The sequence below is a fragment of the Falco peregrinus genome, chromosome 4, assembly GCF_023634155.1.
Source record: "Falco peregrinus isolate bFalPer1 chromosome 4, bFalPer1.pri, whole genome shotgun sequence".
NCBI classification, from domain to species: Eukaryota; Metazoa; Chordata; class Aves; order Falconiformes; family Falconidae; genus Falco; species Falco peregrinus.
Window position 1 is genome coordinate 114366017 of NC_073724.1, and position 23944 is coordinate 114389960.

Below are 23944 nucleotides of genomic sequence, written 5' to 3' on the forward strand. Positions count from 1 at the left end.
TTATGAAACAGGGACAATATGTTAAGCTCTTTGAATTAAAGTTTACCATAACCTAAAACTTTCCTGACATAATACCACTGTTCTGGTGTGAAGAATGAAGAAAGACCATATGGTTCTGAAAGAATTCATACTGTATCAGGAATAGGTCTTACAGTGTATGTGCAACTGATTTGTGGCTCCTTCCACAGATGTGTACAGAGCGCTCAACCACCAGTCATTGTTCAACCTCTAGGGAATATATCACCCTCAACACGCAGAGCTCCAAGAAGCCAAATCCAGCTCTTGGTCAACACCTATAAAGGTCTCCAGCACAGTCATGTTCAACTTGTACCCTACTCACAGGGCGTTTTGGTTTTTTTTTGGTTTTTTTTTTTTTTTTTTACATTTTTCTTTTCTTCACATATGTCTCCTATATCCTTCTCCAGGTCTTAAGTTTAGTCAGCCTTCTTCACTGTGTACCATACTCATCCTTTCCTCTCTTTCTTCCTCCCTCTCTGTTAACCTGGGTTTTCTTGTTTTCATTCTTTTCGATAAAATACCCTTTTAGCAAGTAACCATTATCACTCTTATCTAGTTGATTCCCAAATCCCTAATTTTATCTTACTCTACCTCATTTCTCAAATCTTGTTCAGAACAAAATCATGTTTTCGGTATCTATTGTGATTACCACCCCCTAGCTCTAATCACTTCTTACATCCCCACCTCAGCCATCACTGCTTTCTCTGATTTTTTCTTTTAATGTTTTCTACTTGTTCCTTCCTTCTTACTTCCTCCAAATCTGTTTTATTTTTCTCTCACACACAGACGCATGCATATTTATGTCAAATTAAACATACTTCATGTAATCCCACTTGATCCAGAAGATCATTCATTATTAGCTTTCTACATTCTCATATTTTCCAACTAAACTTTTAACATAATCTTCTCCCATAATTCCTGTTAAGTCATTGTGCTGGTTTTGTCTGGGACAGAGTTAATTTTCTTCACAGTAGCTGCTATGGGACCATGTTTTAGATTTGCGCTGGGAAGTGTTGCTGATAACGTGGGTCTGTTGTAGCTGTGGCCGAGCAGCGCTGACACCGAGCCAAGGGCTTTGCTGCCCCTCACCCCACCCCACCAGCGAGGGTGCTGGGGGGGCACAAGGAGCGGGGAGGGGACACGGCCGGCACAGCTGACCCCCCTGACCCAAGGGATGTTCCATACCATATGGCGTCATGCTCAGCATATAGAGCTGGGGGAAGAAGGAGGAAGGGGGGGGACGCGGGGAGTGACGGCGTTTGTCTTCCCAAGCCCCCGTTGTGCGTGACGGAGCCCGGCTGCCCTGGGGATGGCTGAGCCCCTGCCTGCCCGTGGGAAGCGCTGGGTGAATCCCTTGGGTTGCTTTGCTTGTGTGCGCGGCTTTTGCTTTACCTGTTGAACTGTCTTTCTGCCAACACACGAGTTTTCTCACTTTTACCCCTCTGATTCTCCCCCATCCCACCCAGCAGGGAGTGAGAGAGTGGCTGCATGGGGGTTAGCTGCCAGCCAGGGTTAAACCACAGCAATCCCTCATATACTCCATATACCTTGATTCCTTTCGCATCTATGCTTCACCTGCTTAAGCACAGTTTTAAAATCTTGCCTAAATAAGGGATTCTTTTCTGGTTTCTCCTACTTGCTGCTTTCACTCCTCACAATCCTTTCCCTGATTCAGCAATAATTTAAATTTCTTTTTAGCTCTTTTGTCTCCATAGATCTGAGACTTTCCACAGTCTGAAAAACACACATCTTGACAATCTCCTCCTAGGTATTCCTGTTATTTTATGCGGCTTACATATGATTAAAACACTGTTCTTTACAATGTCAGCCATCATTTTTTCCTTCATCTTCCCTTTTTTTTGGTCCATATTCTGATGTTGGCCATATGTATCACAGAGGAAAAGTGCCTATATGTTTTTCAGTGTAAGCACTCGATATAACTAACACAGACCCATCATAAAACTCCCAGTTTCGTAAGAATAATCCATGGAGCAGATCAAAGCAGAGATTATGATTTTAAATAGGGTTCACAGTAATGGAAATGAAATGACATCCGTGAATAAATTCAGTTTAGACTAGCACTTCCAAGTTGTACAAAATTAGTCTCAACAAAAGAAGAATGCAAATTTCAGATTTTGTACTTACAACTCTCTCTCTTACACTAAGAGAAATTCATATGACATCATATCAACTATCTAACAGGTAGAAATAAAAGTTAAGGAGCAATCTAGGCTTTTTTTTACAAGCACTGGAGAGAGGAATCAAGTGGGGGTGATTTATGCCATATGCCTTAGTCTTCAGACGGAATTGCCATTTGTAGTTTTGTAAAATGCCTTATATTTCTGTATCTTAAATTTATAATACACATCAGTTTGGGAATCTGAAACAGCACATTCCAGAGAACTGGATACAGTAATTTCTTTCCACAAAATTACATTCCTTGTTGTGTAATTCAGGCCATTTACTATAAGGCTTCCAAATCCTCAGTCACTCTGCCTTTCATTTTCTTCTATGCTTCTGCCATTACAGACATACTAACACATGAGTTACCATAAACGCTCAGTTTGCCAAGTTCCTATATCTCTGGTTCATTCCAGTTTTAGAGGAAAATCCATCAAACTTTTCAACAGTTTGAACAGTTCATACATTTCTAGAAATTATTTTCCTGTGTAGTATTTCATTCTATGCACAAGATACATCAAAATGGAAAGTTGCCCTTACTTGATTGACCTTATTTCATCAACAACGATTATGAAGTACTTTTAACTTGGGACTTACAAGGTTATTTTAATAATGTTTAATAATATAATATGCATAATATTATTTAAAAGGTTGGTAACTGTAGCTAGAGTATTAAAAGGCTGGAATTAGTACATAAACTGTGGGTTGTTTGATTCATTTACACAGTTAAGGTAAAATTTTCTCTCAGTTTTAGGGAGAAATCAATAGCATACTAACTAGCAAAATCTTAGGCAAGGAAAGGACAGCAATAATTTACTTCATTCTTTGATATCCATGACTTGTTTATGTAGAAATCATATAATGAAATATATATAATATACATAATGGGCATGCACCATTTCCTCAATAAATAAATATACCACCAACATAATCTAATCTCTTGAAATTTCTCTAAATTACAATGTACTCTGATTCATAATTTTGTGCCTTAAATTGTCTCCCAATACCTTTAACTTTGAGATTTAATACTCTCTTCACTGCTTTCTCACCCCATTGCCTATGAACAAACCACACAGAGTGAATTCTCTGGGTTCTTTTCTTCTCGTGTGTTAACTCTAGCCCAAGTACTGAAGGCTAAACTGGAGTCTCAGTAACACTGGTGCAATCCCATTGGTGTCACTGGGCTTGTATTACTGTAACTGATGTTGCATTTATTCATCTGTGGATGTACTTACGCCTGCAGGAGGGAGCAGACCTGAAAAGGTAAAGAAAATACCTGCACAAACAATAAAAATGAGTAATAAGGAATATTCGCATAAAGCCTATGTACTTTCATAAACAAATATTCACACATTCTAGAGGACAAGCTCTTTATGCATGATTCACTTGCTTTACAAGTATTTTTATAGCAGCAGAAAGGTTCACTATTTCTCTTGAAATCTTGGACGACTAGTGTATGTATGGGCAGGGAGCCACAGTCCTCTGCACTCTGCAACTAAAAGCATAGCAGAACAGCTCCCTCATGCCCAATTAATTTTGCTGCAGGAAAAAAAAAAAAAAAAAGACAATCTGAATGGCTGTGACAGAAGTGGTTTTCTGCTCCTCACAAGCTCAGGGAAAGAAAACTGCTGTAACTGTTGTTCACAAGGATTAACAGTGCACGCCCTGAGAAGAAGCTAATATAGCACAACTGATCAACGCCAGTCACAATCTAAGCCTAGCCAAAATTCAGCAAATTGTTCCAAATGTTTCTCAGCTTTCTTGGTAGGAAAACCTGTTTTGTAACAATTTGAGAGAAATTTCAGTTTTTCATAAAAATTTCTTCAACTTAAATCTAAGGAGAGAGGGAAAAATCACTTTCATCCACCTTCAGTTTCATTTCTGATACAAAGATGAAATCTTGAAAGCTGAACCTGAATGTTACTTTTGAAATAATTTCTATGCATTGCCTCAGTATTCTAAAAAAAAAAAGGTTATGCTTTTGAGGTTGTCTAACTACTGCATACAACAGCACAGATGCTTTACTGAAGCTGTACGGAAAAAGACAAAAGAAACCTTGAGAAAAATGCTGACACATAATGCCCTCTAAAACAAGCACAAAAAGCTTGTATTGCACAATGAGCTCCCTCAGATTAAGGAAGCAGTGTTGGAAAACACCTATGGCAGAAAAAATATTTAAAAAATATTCTAAAGATGCTAAAATGAACAACTGCAACACAGAAAATGTTTCAACCTTGAAAATGTTTACATGTTATGCAATACCATTTCAAAATGTCAAGTACTGCATCACATCTCTTCAGTAGTAGAGTGTAAGTTACCAGTTATATGAAGTATCTGTATGTTCTCCATAGTTTTCCTGACATAATAAAATGATTTCCACATCTAAACCGTAAACCGTTTGGTAGCAGAGATTATAAAAATATTCTGGTTCTTATCTCACCAATATGTAGTAGAGTTATCAGTGATGATCATATATAGATTTGTGTACAGTATATCTCCTGTACATCAAATTTTCTAATATCCACAAGGCCACTAAACAGGCACTCCTGGGCTTTGTGAAATTGCACATGCTCTAACATATCTGCTCCACAGACTTCATTTTTCAGGAATAAAGATTTTTCTGCCTGTTGTGTCGGGGTGTGTGATAAAACCTCATCTGTACCCCTGGAAAGGAACACAGAGAGCCAGTGGCCGGTGGGGAAGCCCAAATAACACCCTGCCTGGCTGCTCCCATGCTCATCACAAGAGCCAGCAGAGGTGCACACACACACACACACACAAACATGAGCACCAAACCCTTGGGGCAGGTGGAGGAACCCCTATAATTCCATCAGAGACCAGTCCCCTCCCAGGGAAGCCTCAGCCCCATGGACTCAGGGAGACGCCCAGCACCATGGGTCAGCTGGAGAGCATCTTACAGCCTGGGGATGATATCCCTGCCTTGGGGGTGGGAGACACTGTGGGATATAGGAAACAAACATCTTGACATTGTAACAAGACCTGAGAGTTTTAGGGGAGGAACAAAAGGTGTGGAAAAAGGAGGGGTAAAGGTGAATTAGAGAGGAAGAAGCATAGGAAAACAGAGTAGGGTAAGGGGATAAACAGGGCCAGTCACACTTAAACAGGGCTGGTCAGTGCACCTTCCTCTCTGTGCCCTCTGCCTGCTGAGCATCATCTGTCATGCCTTCTATTAAACTCAGTTTCTACCTTTTTTCTTGGGTGAGGGGTACTCTGTTCTCTGTGTGAGCGTATGTACATGTTCAGGGGGGTCTGTGGTACCACCAGCTAGAGAGCATGAGGGCGCATGTGGCAGTGGGTGATTGATTGCCAGCAAACATCAAGCCGGGCTAGCTGGCAACTAGGTGAAGTCATCAGAATTCAGGGGGTGTGTGTGTAACTAGAAATGAGACAACTGGAGGAGCTGGCTACTAGAGGGACAAGAGGTCCATGACAACTGCCCTAGAGACTTTAGGATCCAGGGGTTCATTGAGACACCTATTTGCATGTGTGCGTGTTACTCTGCAGGGGGGAGAGCAAGGATCCAGGGTCAGATGCTGGATGGACTGTGTGTCTAAGCTCAGTTACTGGAGGCATCCACACCATGTGTGTGTGCTGGTGCATGCAAAGGACTCTGGACCAGCAGCTGGAGAAGGGTTGCAGCCTCAAGGGCTTGCACACCCAGACACCAGCACTGGGACAGCAAGGATCTGGGGACAGCTCTACTGAGTTGACCAAGCGTCTAAATCCAGCTACTGTCAGTTTTCACACTATACATACGTATATATACATAGATATGGGGGAGGGGGACGTGATGAGGCCATTGGTGGTGCTCTTGTTTGTGTGAGTGCTGACTGTGTCTGTGTTGTTCTGTTCAGCCCTGTGTATAGTTATATACATGTCCTGTTCGTGTGTGTGCTTCCTGGGAATACAGGCTCAGCCTTGCTACTGATTGGACACTGTAGCATGGAGTTAGAGAATCACAGAATCATTTAGGTTGGAAAAGACCGTTGACATCATCATGTCCAACTGTTAACCCAGCACTGCCACTTCACCACTAAACCATGTCCCTAAGCACCATATCTACACATCTTTTAAACACCTCCAGGGATGATGAGTCCACTGCCTCCCTGGGCAGCCTGTTCCAATGCTTCACCACTCTTTCAGTGAAGAATTTTTTTCCTAATATCCAATCTAAACCTTCCCTGGCACAAATTGAGGCCATTTCCTCTTGTTCTGTCACATGTTACCTGGGAGATGAGACTGACCTCCACTTCGCTACAACCTCTCAGGCAGCTGTAGAGAGCAATAAGGTCCCCCCTCAGCCTCCTCCTCTGCAGACTAAACACCCCCAGTTGCCTCAGCTGCTCCCCATCAGACTTGTGCTCCAGACTCGTCCCCAACTCCATTGCCCTTCTCTGGACACGCTTCAGCACCTAAATATCTTTCTTGCAGTGAGGGGCCCAAAATTGAGCACAGGATTCGAGGTGTGGCTGCACCAGTGCCCTGTACAGGGGGACGGTCACTGCCCTGGTCCTGCTGGCCACACTGCTTCTGAAACAAGCCAGGATGCTGTTGGCCTTTTTGGCCACCTGAGTTGCAGCAGCCTCACCTTTGTCAGGTTATTCAGCAACCCACTAACGTCTTGCAATAATTCATGCACACATATTGCAAATACAGTATTTTTTGCTATCATAGACTACAACACAATGCAAGGCTAAACTAAGAAAAAGATGTGTAACTTTGCAGGCTCATGTTCATTGCTGTGTACCTTCTATTTTCACCATAGCAGAAAGATTAAGAATGTGACAGGGAAAGCTATTCTCATAATTGTTTTGAGTCATTCTTCACTAAGAATTGGTAGAGAAAGAACAATGGCTAGAAAGAGACCAGGAAATAAGAAATTGTGATCAACATGTATACAATGGCAAACTATATATGATGTTAAAGTTTTAACTTTAGTAAAGCAGGGGAATGCCTACAAAATACAAATTAACTAGGTTTTAGGTACAGCCAGAAATCAAAAAGATGTGGAATTCATGAATTTGGTAGAAAGTCAAGTATAATTTACTTTCCTCCAATAGGTCTGCATGTAGAGATAGGGTTCACTGAGACATGTAATTGAAGCAGGGGTGCCCAGTCCTGACTGAAGACCAACCTGTCTTATTGATGAGATTAGTCTCTTTAAGTCATGAGAATGTCTTCTGGAGATTGCTCCTTATTTTGAAAGAAATATGGACATCTTTCAACAATGTCAAGATATATGAAAAAATGTTCCATGAACTAGAATATATTTGCGTCCTTCTACATGAAAATCATATGCCTGGAGAACAAAAGATGAACACTTCTCTGACTTATTTTACAAACAAACTTCAAATTAATACACACTGCATCTTAAAAAGAAATGAAACAGGATTGAAAGCCCCAGATGCAAATTACATTTGTCCTCTTCTGGGGGAATAACAAGAGGTCATATGGACAGCTGGAGACTTTTACAGTTTATAGAGTAAGAGGGAGCACTATTAAGATAACAGCAATTTAGTTCTACTAAAGAGAAAGATGGCGAAAGCAGAGTGATTAATCAACCCTGTATGCTGCACATTATTTGAAAAATTGTTATAGCTTAATAGTTTCAAGATAAACCCAGTGTGATATGCTCACCTTTGCAAAGTCTAAGTCCTGAATTTGGACATTATACAAGATTAATTCTGTTATGAGCACACTACCACCCAATTAAGCTGTGTAAAGAAACAATCACACTTGCCAAAATCCACTAAACTGAAGCTTTCTGCCTAGCTAACATATTAAGCACAAATAATTTATGACTAAAAAGAATTCAACGTTTTAAACCGTTGTCATCGTTACACAGAACAATTTACAGTCAAGAATTACTTTACAGTTGATTGAATATGTTAATGTAATAGTAAAAAAAAAAGAAAGGCTCTTCACTTGTAATTTTTTTTTTAATTAACAATCTCCACAAAGCGAAAATTTACTTCAAGCAGGCATCTTTACTTTCTATTATCCTTAAACTAAGTCTATCTTCTATAGAAAATATGAGAGCTGGGATTTTTGAGATTAGGAAAATAGATATTTTTTGTGTGGTATATTTGGGTTTGCTACTATATGCAGAAAGCTAGGTCATCTAAACACTGATTAAAAATATAATTTACCATTGAGGCTGATTCACCAGATCACTGAATTAAAAGTAGCATGGATTTTTACTATGAAAAATGTGGATTAGAAATGAGCCACATACCAAAACAGTCAACGCTTACAACTTGCAGTTGTAGGGACATTGCTTCAGAACACTTCCTGAAACTGTGCTGAAGGTATGAGTTTTAAAGCATGGATCAGCTAATCACTGGCTAACAACAGTGGAAGATGAGAGATAATTTAAATGGTTAATTTTGGATTTTTATTAAAGTGAAATGGTGTTCATTCAGGTTTATTTATATTGCTGTAGGAAGAGAGTAGAAGCACACTGCAGCTATTCTAAAATTTTTAAGTAGAACGTAAATATTGTGAAAAAACCCTCCTATGAAAACTGCAGTGGATAACGTTAAAAGTGATGCATAAAGATTATAAGGAAGGAAATATCTTCTATCCAATGTTATTACTAATGTTGCATTATGTACTGCCATATGTAATGCATTATGTACTTGTCTGAACTTTAAGAGGTTGTTTGCAATGCAAAACATTAATCAATTATAGACATAAAAAATAAGATATCCTTAAAATTACAAAGTGTCCTTGTAAAATAAATTTCAGGTGTATCTTAATCTTAAATTTTAAATCTTAAATCTTAAATCTAAATCTTAAAGGAATGAAGCATCATAGAAATGAGGTCCCTCCATTTCCAAAAAGGAATGAAACCAATATTTGTCTTTTCCACTTTTCATCAAAATTAGTTTTCTCTTCAAAACTGAGCAGTTACTTTCTTTTGTCTTCTTAGGTTATCCAAGGTCAAAGGATTATGCCTTGTCTCTGTCAATAGCACTTTACATTTTGCCTAATGTCTGAAGTCCTCCAAGATGAAGTCTTATGGCATGGGTAAACTATTTCTTTCTTTTGTATAATTAAAACTATTAAGATAAGGACATATGTGCTAACTCTTCTTTCACATTTGAGAACAGCTTTCAGTTAAGTTCTACACCTTTCTAATACTGTGAAATCTACCTTCAAGTGTCATTGTCTCCAATCACAAAGAAATTAGGTCTATAGGTAAGTAATTATTCACTTGTACTCTTTATACTATGTTTCCCAATTCAGTTCAGAACTGCGACTTCATGACAAATTCAGAATAAAGCTATCACTGTGTAAAAATAGTCTTGTGTACTTGAAGAGCTTTATTAACTTCTTAATTATGTATCCCAATTAAACCTTTTATGCAAAAGAATAAAACCTAAACCGAACGGAAATATTTAAGGAAGACAATGGGCTTAAGACCATAGATTGCACTTGTTATAAAAGTGTATTTTCAAGAGATTATGTTAGCCACTAGATCCTTGCAAACCTACAGAGCCTACTGATTTTAGCTTACTGCTACAAAATCCAGTAATGATAACTGTGGGTCTGTGGTCTGGTATATTAAAAATGACACAAAACCAAAAGATAATTCAAGGCCAGGGAAAGCAAGACAATAATAAATTCAAACTACATTTTATTTTGGTCAGTTAAGGCAATGCAATTCTAGGCTGACTCAAATCTCCAAGTGCTTCAAAGAACTCTAACAGACATGCTTTGCATTCTGCAGCACTTACTAACCTTATGGACAAATTATCTTGGACAAATTCAAAATGAAATACATCTAGATGTAGAGAAGGGGTATGTACACACACACACCCACAAAAGTATGTATGATTTTTCTTAGAGTGACAAAAATAACTGATAGAGCAGTGCCTTGCTGGCTTCCCAACAGCAAAGGTTACAAAGATACGAAGAGCGGCACAACAGGCACAGACTGCAAAAGCAAAGCACAGTACCTCTTCCAGGGGGTTATTTCAATGCCACCCAAAGGACCGACTGCCTGACAGTGGGCGGAGGGTATCCAGAAGCCTGTTCCTGAGTTCAGTTTTTTTGTCTGAAAGTCTGCTTCAAAAGATCTTGTGTGTAAGGTAAAGACTAGTGAATGCAGAGAAATTGCTTCTCAAGCAGAGCTGTGGTCTGGCCTAAAATACTACAGTACGTGCACTCTAAGTAGTTCAAATCCAAAAAGCATGAAGCATTACACATTTTCTGTGCTGTCTACCTGAAGCAGAGGGGCACAGACAAGTGTATGACGTGCTCTCTTTACAGTTCAGTAAGCTCCTCTCTCCCAGTTTGCTAATGGCAATGTTTCAATCAAATGTCTATAGAAAGAACTTCTTGATTGAATCTAAAGGCCAGGGTTATTCACAGGCAATTGAAAATGGAAAGTATTATAATTCTGCAGAATAGAGGCATGAAGGAGTAATTAGATACGTGACCAAGGGATGCTTTTACTTGTTGGATTGACAGGATGGTGATATTTCTACCTACATCCACATACAATGAAGGTTTTTCTTCTGTTTTTTTTATGTAATATTATTTGTAGCACTCAAATATGCAAAGTAGTGCTCCTTCCTAAGGAAAATAAAAGAACACCCCCCACCCCCCATCTAGAAGTTCTTTTAAAGATTTGCTTTCCCCCCTAGTTAAAATTATGTGTTTGATGGGGATTAAATATTCCAAATTGCATCCAGAATTTAAAAGAGAAATCCAGTAAAAAGAAATTACATGTTTAGCTCAAAATGCTGGCCCCTTTTTTAAAGATGCTTCTTTCTAAAACAGTATATTTTAAAAGAAAAGGTTTAAAATACATTGATTTTCAGGTAGAAAAGCAATGATATGAAATAGGCGCAAAATATATATATTCATAAGATCCATTCTGTACTTTTGCTTTCAGTTTTGGACAGCAACATCTTCTTCTCTTATCCATCATACTAAAATCTATTTGTCATCAGATGGCAAGATGACAATTTTTCTCCTTTTGCATGTTTAAGGGAGTTGGTGTATGCTAGTTCATTAGTTTTGTGTTACATAGCACTTTTTTCACTAATGATCTCAAAATATTTTATAAATATGATTAATATGCTTTAAATCAACCAATACTGCTATTGTAAAAGAAAAATCTCTTATCCCACTGCAGAAACAGTGACATGCAGAGCACAGCAGCAACTGTCAGGGCAAACAACATTGCTGTGATACAATTCAAGGGCCAAAACAGAGAAGCTAAACCAATGTGGCTTTCAAAAGCTAGCACACAGCTCTACCAGATTTAGCTTTTTCCATTGTAATTCATATTAACTGACAGACTGAAAGACGAGTTTAAACAACAAAGAAACAAAACTGGTGTTTTAACAATCTGAAAAATGTAAGAGTCATTTGAGATAATAAGGTGTGCAATCTAACTTTCAAGACTATGATCAAACTAATTAAGAAGTAACACATTTATTCTGAAGAGAAGTCAATGGGAAAACAGATCTATGTACTTATATGTCAATTTTTCTATGTTTTAAGACGCTCATTAATAAAAGCTCCCAACTCCAACAGCCCCCTACTTTTGTGAAAATTCAGATCCTACCCTTTTAGACAATAAATTATTTTTACTCCTCTATTGCCACTGCCTTAAAAATTTGCTCATCAATCATAGTTGTATATTGCATTTAATTTTCAATATGTAATGCCAAGTAACTTCTGATTGATTGTAGAAATATGTAAGGCCGTGTCCCTCCTCCAATTTGCTGATTTACATCTAGGCTGCTCCTACATTCGTATTATCCAGTAAAAAACTTTAGATTACTGACTGTCTTTCTGAAATTTGCAGGTTTTCCTCATTCTTTTCAGTCAGATCTGGTGGCATGCTCCCCCTTCCCCAAACTGTCCTATATTTCCTGTAACCCTGCTCAAGAGATAACCACCAGTGGCAGCCGTAATGGATGCATCTGGTCATGATGGCTGCATCCCCCTCAAAGTGGATTTGGGGAAGACTGACAACACCACAGCAGCCAAGGGCTAATCTGAGCAACACACCCACCTAACTACAGTGATGGTCAATGTCTGCCTCAAGCCAAATTCGGAAGAAACGAACATCTGTAGCTGGAATATAAATAGGATGATGAGTCAATCATCTTGCTCCATAAACAGTGGACACCCCGGGGCCTGCTGAGCTCTCCTGCATGGCAGGCTGCACATCAGGATCTCCTCTTGACTAGGGATGCCTCCCAAGCTTATTCCTTGAGGTTGAGAGAATCCTTATTACGTCAGGTACTCCATAAATGCATTGGGAATAAGCGTGCTGAAATGATGAAATCTTACCTAAGTGATTTAAAGGATTGATTGCACATCTATAATTCTTCAGGCATCAAACATCAATCAAGTCTGACAGTAAGTCTGGATCCAGCTGCACCTGAACTCCCATGAGGAGGAGTTTGGAATGCGAGGGGTTTCTTTCTGAACCTCATGACCCAACGGGAGTGTCTCCCTGACAGTTTTGGCCGACCCTCTCCTCTGTGCAGTAAATATTCAAGTGTACCTCGCCACTGAATCTTGTTAAGCCACTGTGGCATTAACCATTGCCCTTTGCTAACTGACTGTCTCGTTGCTTCTCTCAAGCAATGCCCATGACTTCATCTGCAACATCAGAATTGCAAGAATTTATTTTTCTTTGCAGTCTTTGTTTAAGCCTTTAGATACCTCCTTCTAAAATACTAAATCCAGAAGCACTGCCTGACGGGGATGATGGAGGCAAAAGCTGAAAAGTTACCAAAGCTTCCCATTTCGGCATCTGTAACCGGGTTTGCGCAGCGGGGTGCTGGCACACAGGGCCGAGTGCGGGCGCCGCTGCGGGCAGCTCCCCCCGGCCGGCAGAGCCGCTGCCCCCCGGCTCCAGGCCGGGCCCGCCGCTGGCCGAGGCCGAGCCCCGCAGCCGCGGGGGCAGCGCCGCGGGGAGAAGGGGCTGAGAAGGGGAAAAACCCCCGCGGGGGGGAACAGCGGCGGCAGCGAGGGGGGCCGGGAGGGGCGAGCAGCAGCCCCGCAGCCCCCCGGGGCAGGGCCGGGCCGGGCCGGGCCGGAGGAGGCCGGGGGGGCTCCGGGCGCCGCAGCAGAGGCTCCCCGGCAGCCCGCGGGGAAGGGCAGGGCAGGGCAGGGCAGGGCAGCCCCCGGCGGGGCAGGCTGTGCCCCTCAGCCCACGGAGCCCGCGGGGGAGCAGCTCCCCCCCGCAGCCCGGGGCAGGGGGTGCCCGCGGGGGGCTGTGACCCGCGGGGGCCGCGCTGGAGCCGGCTCCGGGCAGGGCCCGTGGCCCCGCGGGGAGGAGCCCGGGCCGGGGCCGGGCTGCGGGCAGGGCCGGTGCCCCCGGGGGGGCTGGAGCCGGCTGGGCCTGAGGGGCTGCGCCCCGCGGGGGGCCCCGCGCTGGGGCCGGGCAGGGGGTGAGGACCCTCCCCCGGCGGGGCAGCAGCGGCCGGGACAGCGGGGGCGGCACCGGCCGCGGCCCCGGGACAGCCCCGGCCCGGCTGGGCGCAGGGGCAGGGCGGCGGCGGCGCCAGGCCCCGCCGGGTCAGCCCGGCAAAGCAGCATCGTGGCCCCACGGTGGCCTGCGCAGGAGCTGTCACACAGAGAGCAGCTTCTGCCGTGCTCCAGAAAGGCTCTGAGCTCCCGGTGTCCCTAAGCAGGGATGCACCGAAACAGCTGCACGGCCATCTGCACAGCCCCACTCAGGCATGCGTCAAACCATCCAAAGATTTGACTACAGCTCGTGAAAACATACACCAAGCAGTCAGAAAATCACTTCTTCAGGAAACTGTTTGAGTGTATCTGCACAGAACTCAACGCAGGCAGTAAAATTAGCAAAGAAAATCAGTAATAAAATAACATTAACAACCAATTGCCATCATAATAACAACAAAAATAATAATAATTAGAAAAACAATGGAGGGCTGGAGAAAGATGAGGAATTCATTGGGACCAAAAGGAGGATAAAGTACATCTTCCTTAGATCTTATTACTGTGAAGAGGGAAGGTAAGGAAGGGAACAACCACTGCACCTGAGTGAACTTATATTAACGTTTAGTTAAGCTGGAAGGAAAATGCAATTCCATCATAAAATAAATAGGAAGGTTCCCATCAGTTTCCAAAAGTAATGCAGCAAAGCTGGCCTTATAGCTATATAAACTTAACTATACTGCATTTTTGAAACTAAAAAAGAAATAAATAAGGTTTATTCCTTGCAACAGAGAGACTATGATTCATATGTTATTAAATTAATGCTTCTCATTATACAAAAAGATCTACAATTTATAGCCAAAGAATAGAGAACAAACAAACTCCCACAAATGTTTAATTGTGCTTAAAATGCCACAGAATAATTCGTTTTGTACCATTGAATCTTCCTATCAAATTTATTCCCACGTCCAAAGCTTGGCAAGCCAAAGTTTTCAAGTCACTGAACCTAGAAACAAAGCTAATTATCTGTTTCTTCTGTTATTCGCTGCAGGCCCAAATTATAAGGAATAACATAAAGTACAATAGAATAAGGCCTTTTATCTCATTTAAGAAAAGAATACTGATAAAAAACAGTCCCTCACAGGACTATTTTTTTCCCCCAAACAATTGAGTTGAAGGGATTGATGAGTGTCAACAGTACCAAAAGGTTTAATTACATGAATTTAAATCATTAGAATGTTAATGAGACAAATCATGCAGTTTACCAGTTGTATACCAACTGTAAAAAGGAAATTTCTCTCCAGTGGACCAGTGGAAACATTTCATTTGAAAATGCTTTATGAATGATAATTGCTGCTGGGAGGTGCCCTCCCTCTGAAAATAAGCAGGAATTTTTGGAGGAAGATGGCAGAGAGGATGAGCAGAGCTGTTATGGAAACGGTAATGCATTAAAGGTATATTGCGTAAAACAAAACCGTAAGACAGATTTCTCGTGCTGCTGAGACAACAGCTAAATGCAATAATGAGAAGTATCCATCTGGTATGTAACAACACCAAAAATGGCCTGACCTTATGTAGGGATTTATCAGGTTATCAGTTGTGCCTAGTAATATCAGAGAAAAGTAAGACCATTTTGGTTCACCAAAATTTGCAAATCCATGCTTATTCCGATGTTTAAAATTTGAAAATAATTTCTACATGGCATAAAATCGATTACTTTGTTGTGCTAAATACAATGAAAATTACAGTTATTTAAGAAAAAATAGATTTTCATAAAAGAAAAAAATATTTTTTTTTTAAAGCAGTATTTTTTTTTTTTGCAAAAACATGAGTGGACAGCATTAACCAGTTGCCATGAAAAGCATCTTAAAAAACCTCAACAGCCAAAAATCAAAAACTACTATGTAAAAAATTTTTTGTGAGCTGTATCACTTGCATACATACCCACTTGCCAACAAGTTAATTTAGAAATGTTTTTTGTGGAATGCACATTCAAATGGAAGAATGAAAAGACAAGCATCTAAGACTAGGGAAAAACAGGGTATGAGGAAAAGAATGGTATTGTAGGAAACTGGTCCGGTTGGTAAGATCTAAACATTTCTGCCTGTTCTTTCAATAGGAGGCTTCCTGGATTCCAACTGTGCTTTGAGGCTTGACAACAGGAGCTGAATAGCAGGAATCTAAGATGACTCTGGCCCTGAAGATCAGCACTTCTGGGTGTTTTAGACAGGAGGATAGGCTGCTCTATGCCCACTTACATTATGGCTGCTTTTAGCTTTGGACAGAAAACACAATTTAACTTGTGTTCTCTGATCCATAAAATAATTTGTCCCTGTAGTGTTAGAAGGTGTTTGTTTGTGGTTTTTTTTAGTGGTAACTAAAAAAGGAATGATACCTTTCAAAAGCTTTAACAACTAGTTGGCTAACTCTAAAGATACTTAAACATTCACCAGAGATGTGCCTAGGCATTTACAGTCTTCCTCTGGGCCTGCCTGGAAGTCCTGACAGTGCTGAAAAGGCAGGTGCTTGACTCATGTTCAATTTCCAAAATAATAATTAAATGTAGTTTTCCGTCATCTCTCTGAACTGACCTGTCTGGAAAAAAATATCTCAAGGCTTATCGGCTAAATTATATTTCCTGTGAAATAAAGGATATGATGATAGCTGCATTATCATACACTTAGCTCACCCAGTTTGGTAAGATTTTCCTCTGCCTTTCCAAACATCTAAGAGAAAGGCAAAGCCCCACCAACACCTCGTGATGTTATACGCTGTGTTATGTATATATAAATAATATATATTTATATATATATATATATATCTACCCCACACTGTAGGCTGTACTGGGTCTGGCTGGGATAGGGTAAACTTTTTTCATGGTAGCCCATATGATGCTTGGCTTCGATTTGTGGCTGAAACCACGTCGGTAACATGCCAGTGTTTTGGCTGTTGCTGAACAGAGCTTGCACAGCATCAAGGCTTCTCTCTTTCCCATTTTGCCCTTCCTCCCCCAACTGCAAGTTGGCTGGAGGTGGGTAAAGGGTTGGGAGGAGACTTAGCCAGCAGAGCTGACCCCAACTGGGATCCCCAAAGGGATATTACGCACTGTATGACATCATGCTCAGCCGTAAAAGCTCAGGGAAAGGAGGTGGAAGGAGGGATGTTAATGGTTATGACATTTATCTCCCCAGTTAACTGCTACACGTGATGAAGCCTTGATTTCCAGGAAATGGCTAAATATCTGCTTGCTGATGGGAAATAGTAAGTGAATTCCTTACTTTGCTTTGCCTGCACATGCAGCTTTTGCTTTCCCTATTTAACTATCATCTCAATATACAACCTCTCTTGCCTGCCTTCTGTTTGCTCCCTGACCCACAGGAGAGGGGAGTGAGAAGAGCATTTGGCTATAGGCCAGAGTCAACGCAGCACATGCTGTCCGCAAACCTTTGAAAGGTTCACTGGGCTCGAAGAGGATGCATACACAAGCAAACACATATCTGGCTCAGTGACTACAGCACCTTCCTAGCAGAGGAAACACCATGAAGTGAAACCAAACCAAAGCAGACTGAGCTAGTCCTGGGAGCAAGAAAGAAAGTCTCCCAGCCCACTCTCTCAAATAGTAGGCTGGAGGAAGAAGTCATTTGTCCATGTTTCGTTGTCAGTCTCATTTTGGGGAAAGTTCAAACATACAAATCCTGATCAGAAAGAAATGCCTATTTGTAAAGCAAACCCACCGTATCCTGTGGGGCACTATGGTAGCCTGGGCTCAGAAGATATGCTTCACATCAACATTTCTTAATGGCTAGTCTAAATGAGTCCCTCTTTGGTAGTGCTGCTGTGTCCCACATCTAAGGGACCTAACTCTTCCTGTGCACTGGGTAAGAGCAAGGTGACTAATTTAGAATTGTCTATTTTTACAACAAGCACCTTCTGTTTATTAATCTAGTTCACATCACGCATTGGAGACTTGAAACAGCCCACAGGCACTTTTCAGTCTACTGACAGTATTTCTTTTGAATGTGTTTGGTAATTTGTCCTTTTTTTTTTTTTTTTTTTTTTTTTGTTTTATTTTTAAAAGAAAGGAACACTAGTATAAAAGTGGTATAAAAGTGTGTAAGTATTGATAGATTGTGCTGTGGGAATGAATCATATTGATTGAACATGTTGTCACTAGTGTAATTGCATCTGTATGTAGGAATTCTAACACCATAGCTGCAGAGTACCCTGGGCACAGGTCCAGTGCTGAAAATGAGAACTGGGGCTTGCAATGTCTCTCTTGGTAGGTCTAGAGAACACAAAGTGTAAAATGTCTCATTAAAATAGAAGAAAAGCCATACCTATTGAAAGTGAGACCATAGCAGATGGTTCTGATGTTAGGAAGGAAAACAGAGACATAGAGACGATGGGAAGTCTTTTAAGAAAGCTGAATGCAAATGAACAGAGAAATTTTATTTAACTTTTCCACCCTTCTCAATAGTTGAAATTCCCAACAAAGGATTTAATTCTCTTCGGCTTTACAGCAGTGTCATTCTTCTAAACTGCTCTTGGCTGTGATCTTTACATGTGTTCTGCACATTAATTTCTAAGGTTTATGAATTGTCAGAAACAAACAAGCTGGCCAGGATAACGCCTATTAAACTTCCTCATCAATACTCTTCTAAAAGACAGAACGCAGCAATATGATTGGTGTAGGTGGATAAATAATTAGGCTTATGCATTGGTGTCATAAGAAACAGATGTGGACAAAACACGACAGATGAGAGACATTAATTAGGAGTTTAAAAAAGATAACTCAGACAATGCAAGGAGAAAAAGGAGAAAGATTAGATACTGGCTGGCTAGCTTCACACTACTTACTTTTCTGTCCTCCAATCATTTAAGCTGGTTACTCTCTATATTATGTATTAACTTGGTCTGTTTTTGTGTCCTTTATTGTCAACTGTAGTTGCTTTTACAGTCTAAAATTACAATGATATCAAATGCTTGCAGAAAAGCAGGTTTTTAAAACTTTAATAAAAACATGCATTTATAGTTAAGGTAAAATTGTTTTCTAGAAGTCACAGAAATTAAAAGACATTAATAAGAAAGCATGAAGTCATCTAGTTTGTTCTCTTATTTATTAAGAACAGCTTTCATCTACAAAAGGAACAGAGACAGGGAAATGAAGAGCTGTTTGCACCATTTTAATATTACAATGTGCATCCAGGTATCTTCTTTAACAAGCTAGGAGGGCCCATGCTGATTTAAAACGAAATATTCATATTTTACATTACCGGTAAGGAGAAAAGGCTTAATGAAAGCACTTCCCCCCCCCCTCCCCCCCCCCCAAAGAAAGGCTAGTTTTAGTAACTTACAGTTTATGTGTTGAATTCTAAACTACAAATTATGTGTATATAATATGTTCTAATTCATTCAACTGCAATTATCATTCCTGATTTCTTCTTCTAGAAAAGAATTACCCGTGTAACTGTAGAAGACATGATTAATGAAAAGATTTATTTATAACTTCTATGCAATACTGAATAGAATTCCTGTGGGGAAGTAAACAAATTCTATATATTAATAAAAAAATAAATACTTACATAAGGGATTGTGTCCAAGGTGTCTGTGTTGACAATTATAGGGGCAGGGCTTGCCTGAAAGGGGAAAAAATACAGAAAGGAAATTTTAAAATATGAATTTAATTAATATTGAAATACCCATAATGTTACATTAAATTAAAAGTCTAAAGCCTGTTTTCCCTTTGAATTCACATTGTACAACAGAACGTAACTTTGGGTATTGTTCAATCAATTAAGGATGGAGGAAATAGATTCTTAGCCTCCAAACCACAGCTCACTGTGGTCTTTCTTTTCAATTTCATTAGGGTTTGGATCACATCCTGAATACATAAAAATACATCATTCAATTTTGAGTAGAACTATAAGAAACATGATGCATTCAACTTAAAGTTAGGGGACCTTGGGGGTGAGGGCTTCAGCTTCCCTTACAAGTGCGCTTGTGTTCCAGCAAAACCAAGATGACCAACTGATCTTTACAGAGGATAAACCTCAACATTTATGTTTACACTACTTATCTGTACTATATAGTTATTTAGTATGTGTATATGCATATATACGATGATATTTATATGAAAGCTGTATATTCTGCATGGTTCATATGCACTCAGCTGATAGTCAGTTTAAAATATAGACCCACTTTAAAAAGATTTGTGACTTTGTAAAGCTGCCCAACCTGATCTTTAACTTATGGATGAAGCCCATATTCAGGCTCGTTTCCAGCCACCTGAAATGCACTAACCTCCTCTTCTTCCCACACTGGGGTTTAGTGGCGGTGACCCAAGGCTGAGCCCTGGTTTGACCCAGGTGCATAATCTTGGCTCAGGCTTTGGAGAAAACTACAGAGCTGCGAGAAAGTGTAGAGCAGAGTAGAGCCATGCACCATAAGTAAAATGTCAGAGGGCAGGACTGCTACGAAGGGATTGTTAACAGCTCAAGGACTCAGGAGAAGAGGGATCAACACGTAGTTAGAGTAGTAGAGAAAGTGATGGAAGCCACCGCTTCTCTGCCTGGCTAATGCCTGCTTGGTCAGCAAACACTCTTCAGGCTTTTTATCGGGCTGATGAACACAGTAATGCTTAGCACAGTAGCTCATTAGTTCTATTTATCTACATTGTATATTAGCTAACAAACGACTGTCTGTAGTTTAAACTTGTATAGACTGCAGGTCTCTTTGTGCATGGTAGGCACTATTACAACACTACTGAAAACACTGATTGTATTTCCATTGTCAAGTATTCACTGCAAGATTTCAAAACCTAAGTAACATAACCCAAATTAAGAATGTAACATTAGTGCAACATTTCAAATACTTTGAGAATATCAGAGTTTCTTTCCAGTTTTTCAGCTGTTATTGAAAGATAATTCTGTGTTCAAACAAATCATACATTACTGTATAACAGCTACTGATGATTAATGCCACTGTTTCTATACAACCATGTAACCCGTGAATAAAATCTAAAAATGAAATGCATACATTTCTTGGCATGTATCAGCTATCACAGTAATCAGTTATCAGAGTTTTGATATTAAAATACTTAGTGTCTGAAAAGGTATACACCCATACCCATTTATTCTCATTGTGCCCCATAACTGGACACTTTGGAGTGAGAGACAAAAGCTGAACGCTGTGTGATTGTCATATTTTTAGCTTTAGCCATATGGAATTATTAACTATTTTCACTGAAGTTTAACCAAAGGATTTCCTTTTTAGAATCATAGCCTTTACTTGAATGAATATTTCACCTCATACATTTAAAGACTGCTACCTTTGCTACAGGAAGAAAAAAATAATTTATTTTTACAGCACTGATTTTATCTTCTGTTTATTTTTACATACGGTGAGAAGGTCTAGTACCAAATATGAGCAAAGTTTGCAATCTTCAGAATGAAAGCATCTTTCCACTGCTTTAGAAAACAGTTATTTAATAAAATAACAAACATTTTTCAGAAGTCATTTTCCAAAGCATTCTCATACTATCACCAATTGCTTCTATCCCATTGAGGAACAAAGCCTTATATCTGAACCAGATTTACCTGAAGTAAAACTAAAGAGATTCTCGATCAGAAACTAGTGATTGTGGGAACACTATAAAAAATAATATTCAGGGGATTTGGAATTTCTTTCAAACACTCAGTTACCCCTTTTACTTCCTCTTACGAGCACAAGCAGAACCTGCACGTCCTTCACACTATCAGCTGCAGTTGCTTTCAGTACTGTCGCTGCCTTGCTGGATCCCTGTTTCAGTGCTATACCGCCCTGACTGAGAAAAGTTTTCTCTTACACGGAATCAGAGTTACCCTTAATGCAACTTGTTTCTGCTGCCTTGTACTTCTGTGCATCTGTGCTTGGCTTTGTCTCCTCTCTGACCATCCCTTAGATGGTTGAAGACAGCAATTAGATTCTTCCCACAGCCTCTGCAATTAAATTCTTCCCACAGCCTCTTCTGAACAAACTGAGCTCTCTTTTCTTGAATGTCCTGTGCACCAGACCCAGTCACTGTGGTGTGCACTGTCTTAGGTATCCCTCACCCAACACATGCTGGCATATTGGGGAACCTAGAATGGGACATGGTACTCCTGATGCAGTCTCACAGGTGATGACTAGATGTTCCTCAAGCCACTGCCTGGGCTGTTATTAGTGCAGCCCAGTTTGCTGTTAGCCTTCACCACTGCAGGGGCACATGGCTGGCTCACGTGCAATTTGTTCTCCACTCTACAAAGCTGCTGCCTACCCAGACTGTGCCTGGCTGGGACTCCTGCATCTTTTATTCTGTCCAGGTGCAGGAACTCCTCCTGCCTGTTGTCACTGAATTTCATGAGGTTCCTCTCAGCCCATTTCTCCTGCCTGTTGAGTGGCAAGTCCCTCTGAATGGCTGTCCAGCTGTATCCCCTGCACTGCCCAGTCTGGTGTTATCTAAAACCTTGCTGACAGTGCACTCTATCTAATCATTCTGGTAATTAATGAAGATGTTAAACGGCATTAGCATCAGTATCTGTAGAAACACCACAAGTACCTTGTCATCAGTTACTGGACTTGCTGACCACTGAATCAGTTACTGAATTGCTGACCATTACCCTTTGGGTCTGGAGGTCTAGACAGCATCCCACTAATCTTCTAGTACATCCATCCATTTGCAACAAAATCATAGAATCAGACAAGTTCAGGTTGGAAAAGACCTTTAAGATCATCGAGTCCAACACCTCTCTCTCTTTCTCTCATTCGGCTACAAACCTGAGAATTTGTGCTGAAAGCCTTGCTAAAATCATGGCAAATGACACCTACTGATTTCCCTTCATCCACAGAGCTAGTCATCTCATCACGGAAAGCTGTCAGGTTGGCAAGGCACAATTTACCCTTCGTAAATTGATCTGTCTCTTTGTAATCACCTCCCTCTGCCTTCATAAGCCTTGACAAGGCTTCCTGGAGGCACCGACCAGGATGTTTCCATTTGTTATCTTCCTACCTAATCCTGACCCCCAGGTTCTCATTTGGCCTGTCATCCTTTCCACAGCAAAAGCCTGAGCATTTAAGCTGCTCCTCTGAATAGTGGGATCCTTCCCTGCCTCGCCTTCCTACAGAGCCTGTAAAGAACTGGCTTTCAAGGAAGAACGCCTTTCAGGGTTCATTTTAACATAGTGTTTACTGTATTCTTTACTGACTGGAAGAGCTGAACTTAACTATCAAACATAATTTTCTCCTACTGAGGTATTCATCCTAATCAGACAGATGAGCTTGAGAAAATCCACAGAGCAATAGTTTCAGATGGTTATAGTGACTATAACCATTCACTCACAACTAATATCATCAGTGCATTTTCCTTTTCTGTTCCTCCTGTTCCTATCTGTGCATGTGTGGGACAGCAAGTCTGTGTGGTGATTTGGGGTTTTCTTCCCTCTCCCCCCCCTGCCCCCCCAGGAAAGCTGATTTAATACAAATATTTTGCTTCTGTCTCTCTAATATATGGTAATAACTCCTGAGCTAAAATACTGCGTTTAAGTGCAGGAAATGGAGATGATTTTATTAGTTATGCCCTGTTTGTAACTTGTGCTTTAAATAGAAGTAGGAGGCTTTAATCATGCAGAGTAGAGAAGAGAGTTTGCAACCACTGGAGAGAGCCCTACATATACTGCTAGTCGTGGAGTACACAATAGCGTCAAAAAAGCCTTGTAATCAAAGTGAAGTTACTCAAAGGATAGGTCAAGGGAAGATAGTAGCAACAGGGAGTCAGAAGGATTTTACTTCTAGGATGACGTCTCTATATTCTGAGTAAAAACACGTCACATGCACTGATTCCCCAAATTCTTAGAAAAGGTACCCAGATATCTGCACACTTCTTATAGAGGACACTGATAAATCTATCATAGGAGTTCATCAGCCCACCAAGGATACTTCCTTTAGTATCCTTCCTTTATTCACATAAAAGATGCTTTATGTGAATAAATTAACAAAAGCACGCAAAAGGGTTTCTAGATTCTCTCTCGAAGCTCTACCGTCTTTGAGACAGCACTGCCTCTTATCTGCCACAACTTATACACCTACACATATATAAACTATCTAAGTCTGAGACCAGATGAGAAGAAATGGATTTCTCAAAGACAAAGATAATTACTTTATTCCTAGCTCTGCCCTTTGACCCGCTCTGCAGTCTTAAACAAGACATTCAATTACTCTTTACCTAGCTTTTCTTAGCAATAAAACAACTAGCAAAACTGGCTTAATTGTTCAA

At 40.5% G+C, this 23944-nt stretch overlaps 1 protein-coding gene across 20 annotated transcripts in view; it reads right to left on the reverse strand.

Moving 5' to 3' along the window:
• The window catches only part of DLG2 (discs large MAGUK scaffold protein 2), a 1040329-nt gene that overhangs the window by 405204 nt on the left and 611181 nt on the right, over window positions 1-23944 (reverse strand). For all 20 annotated transcript variants that reach the window (XM_055801296.1, XM_055801300.1, XM_055801304.1 and 17 more), the window contains one exon: window positions 19239-19292. In XM_055801296.1, coding sequence (XP_055657271.1) covers window positions 19239-19292 — 54 coding nt within the window. The remainder of the gene's footprint in view (window positions 1-19238; window positions 19293-23944) is intronic.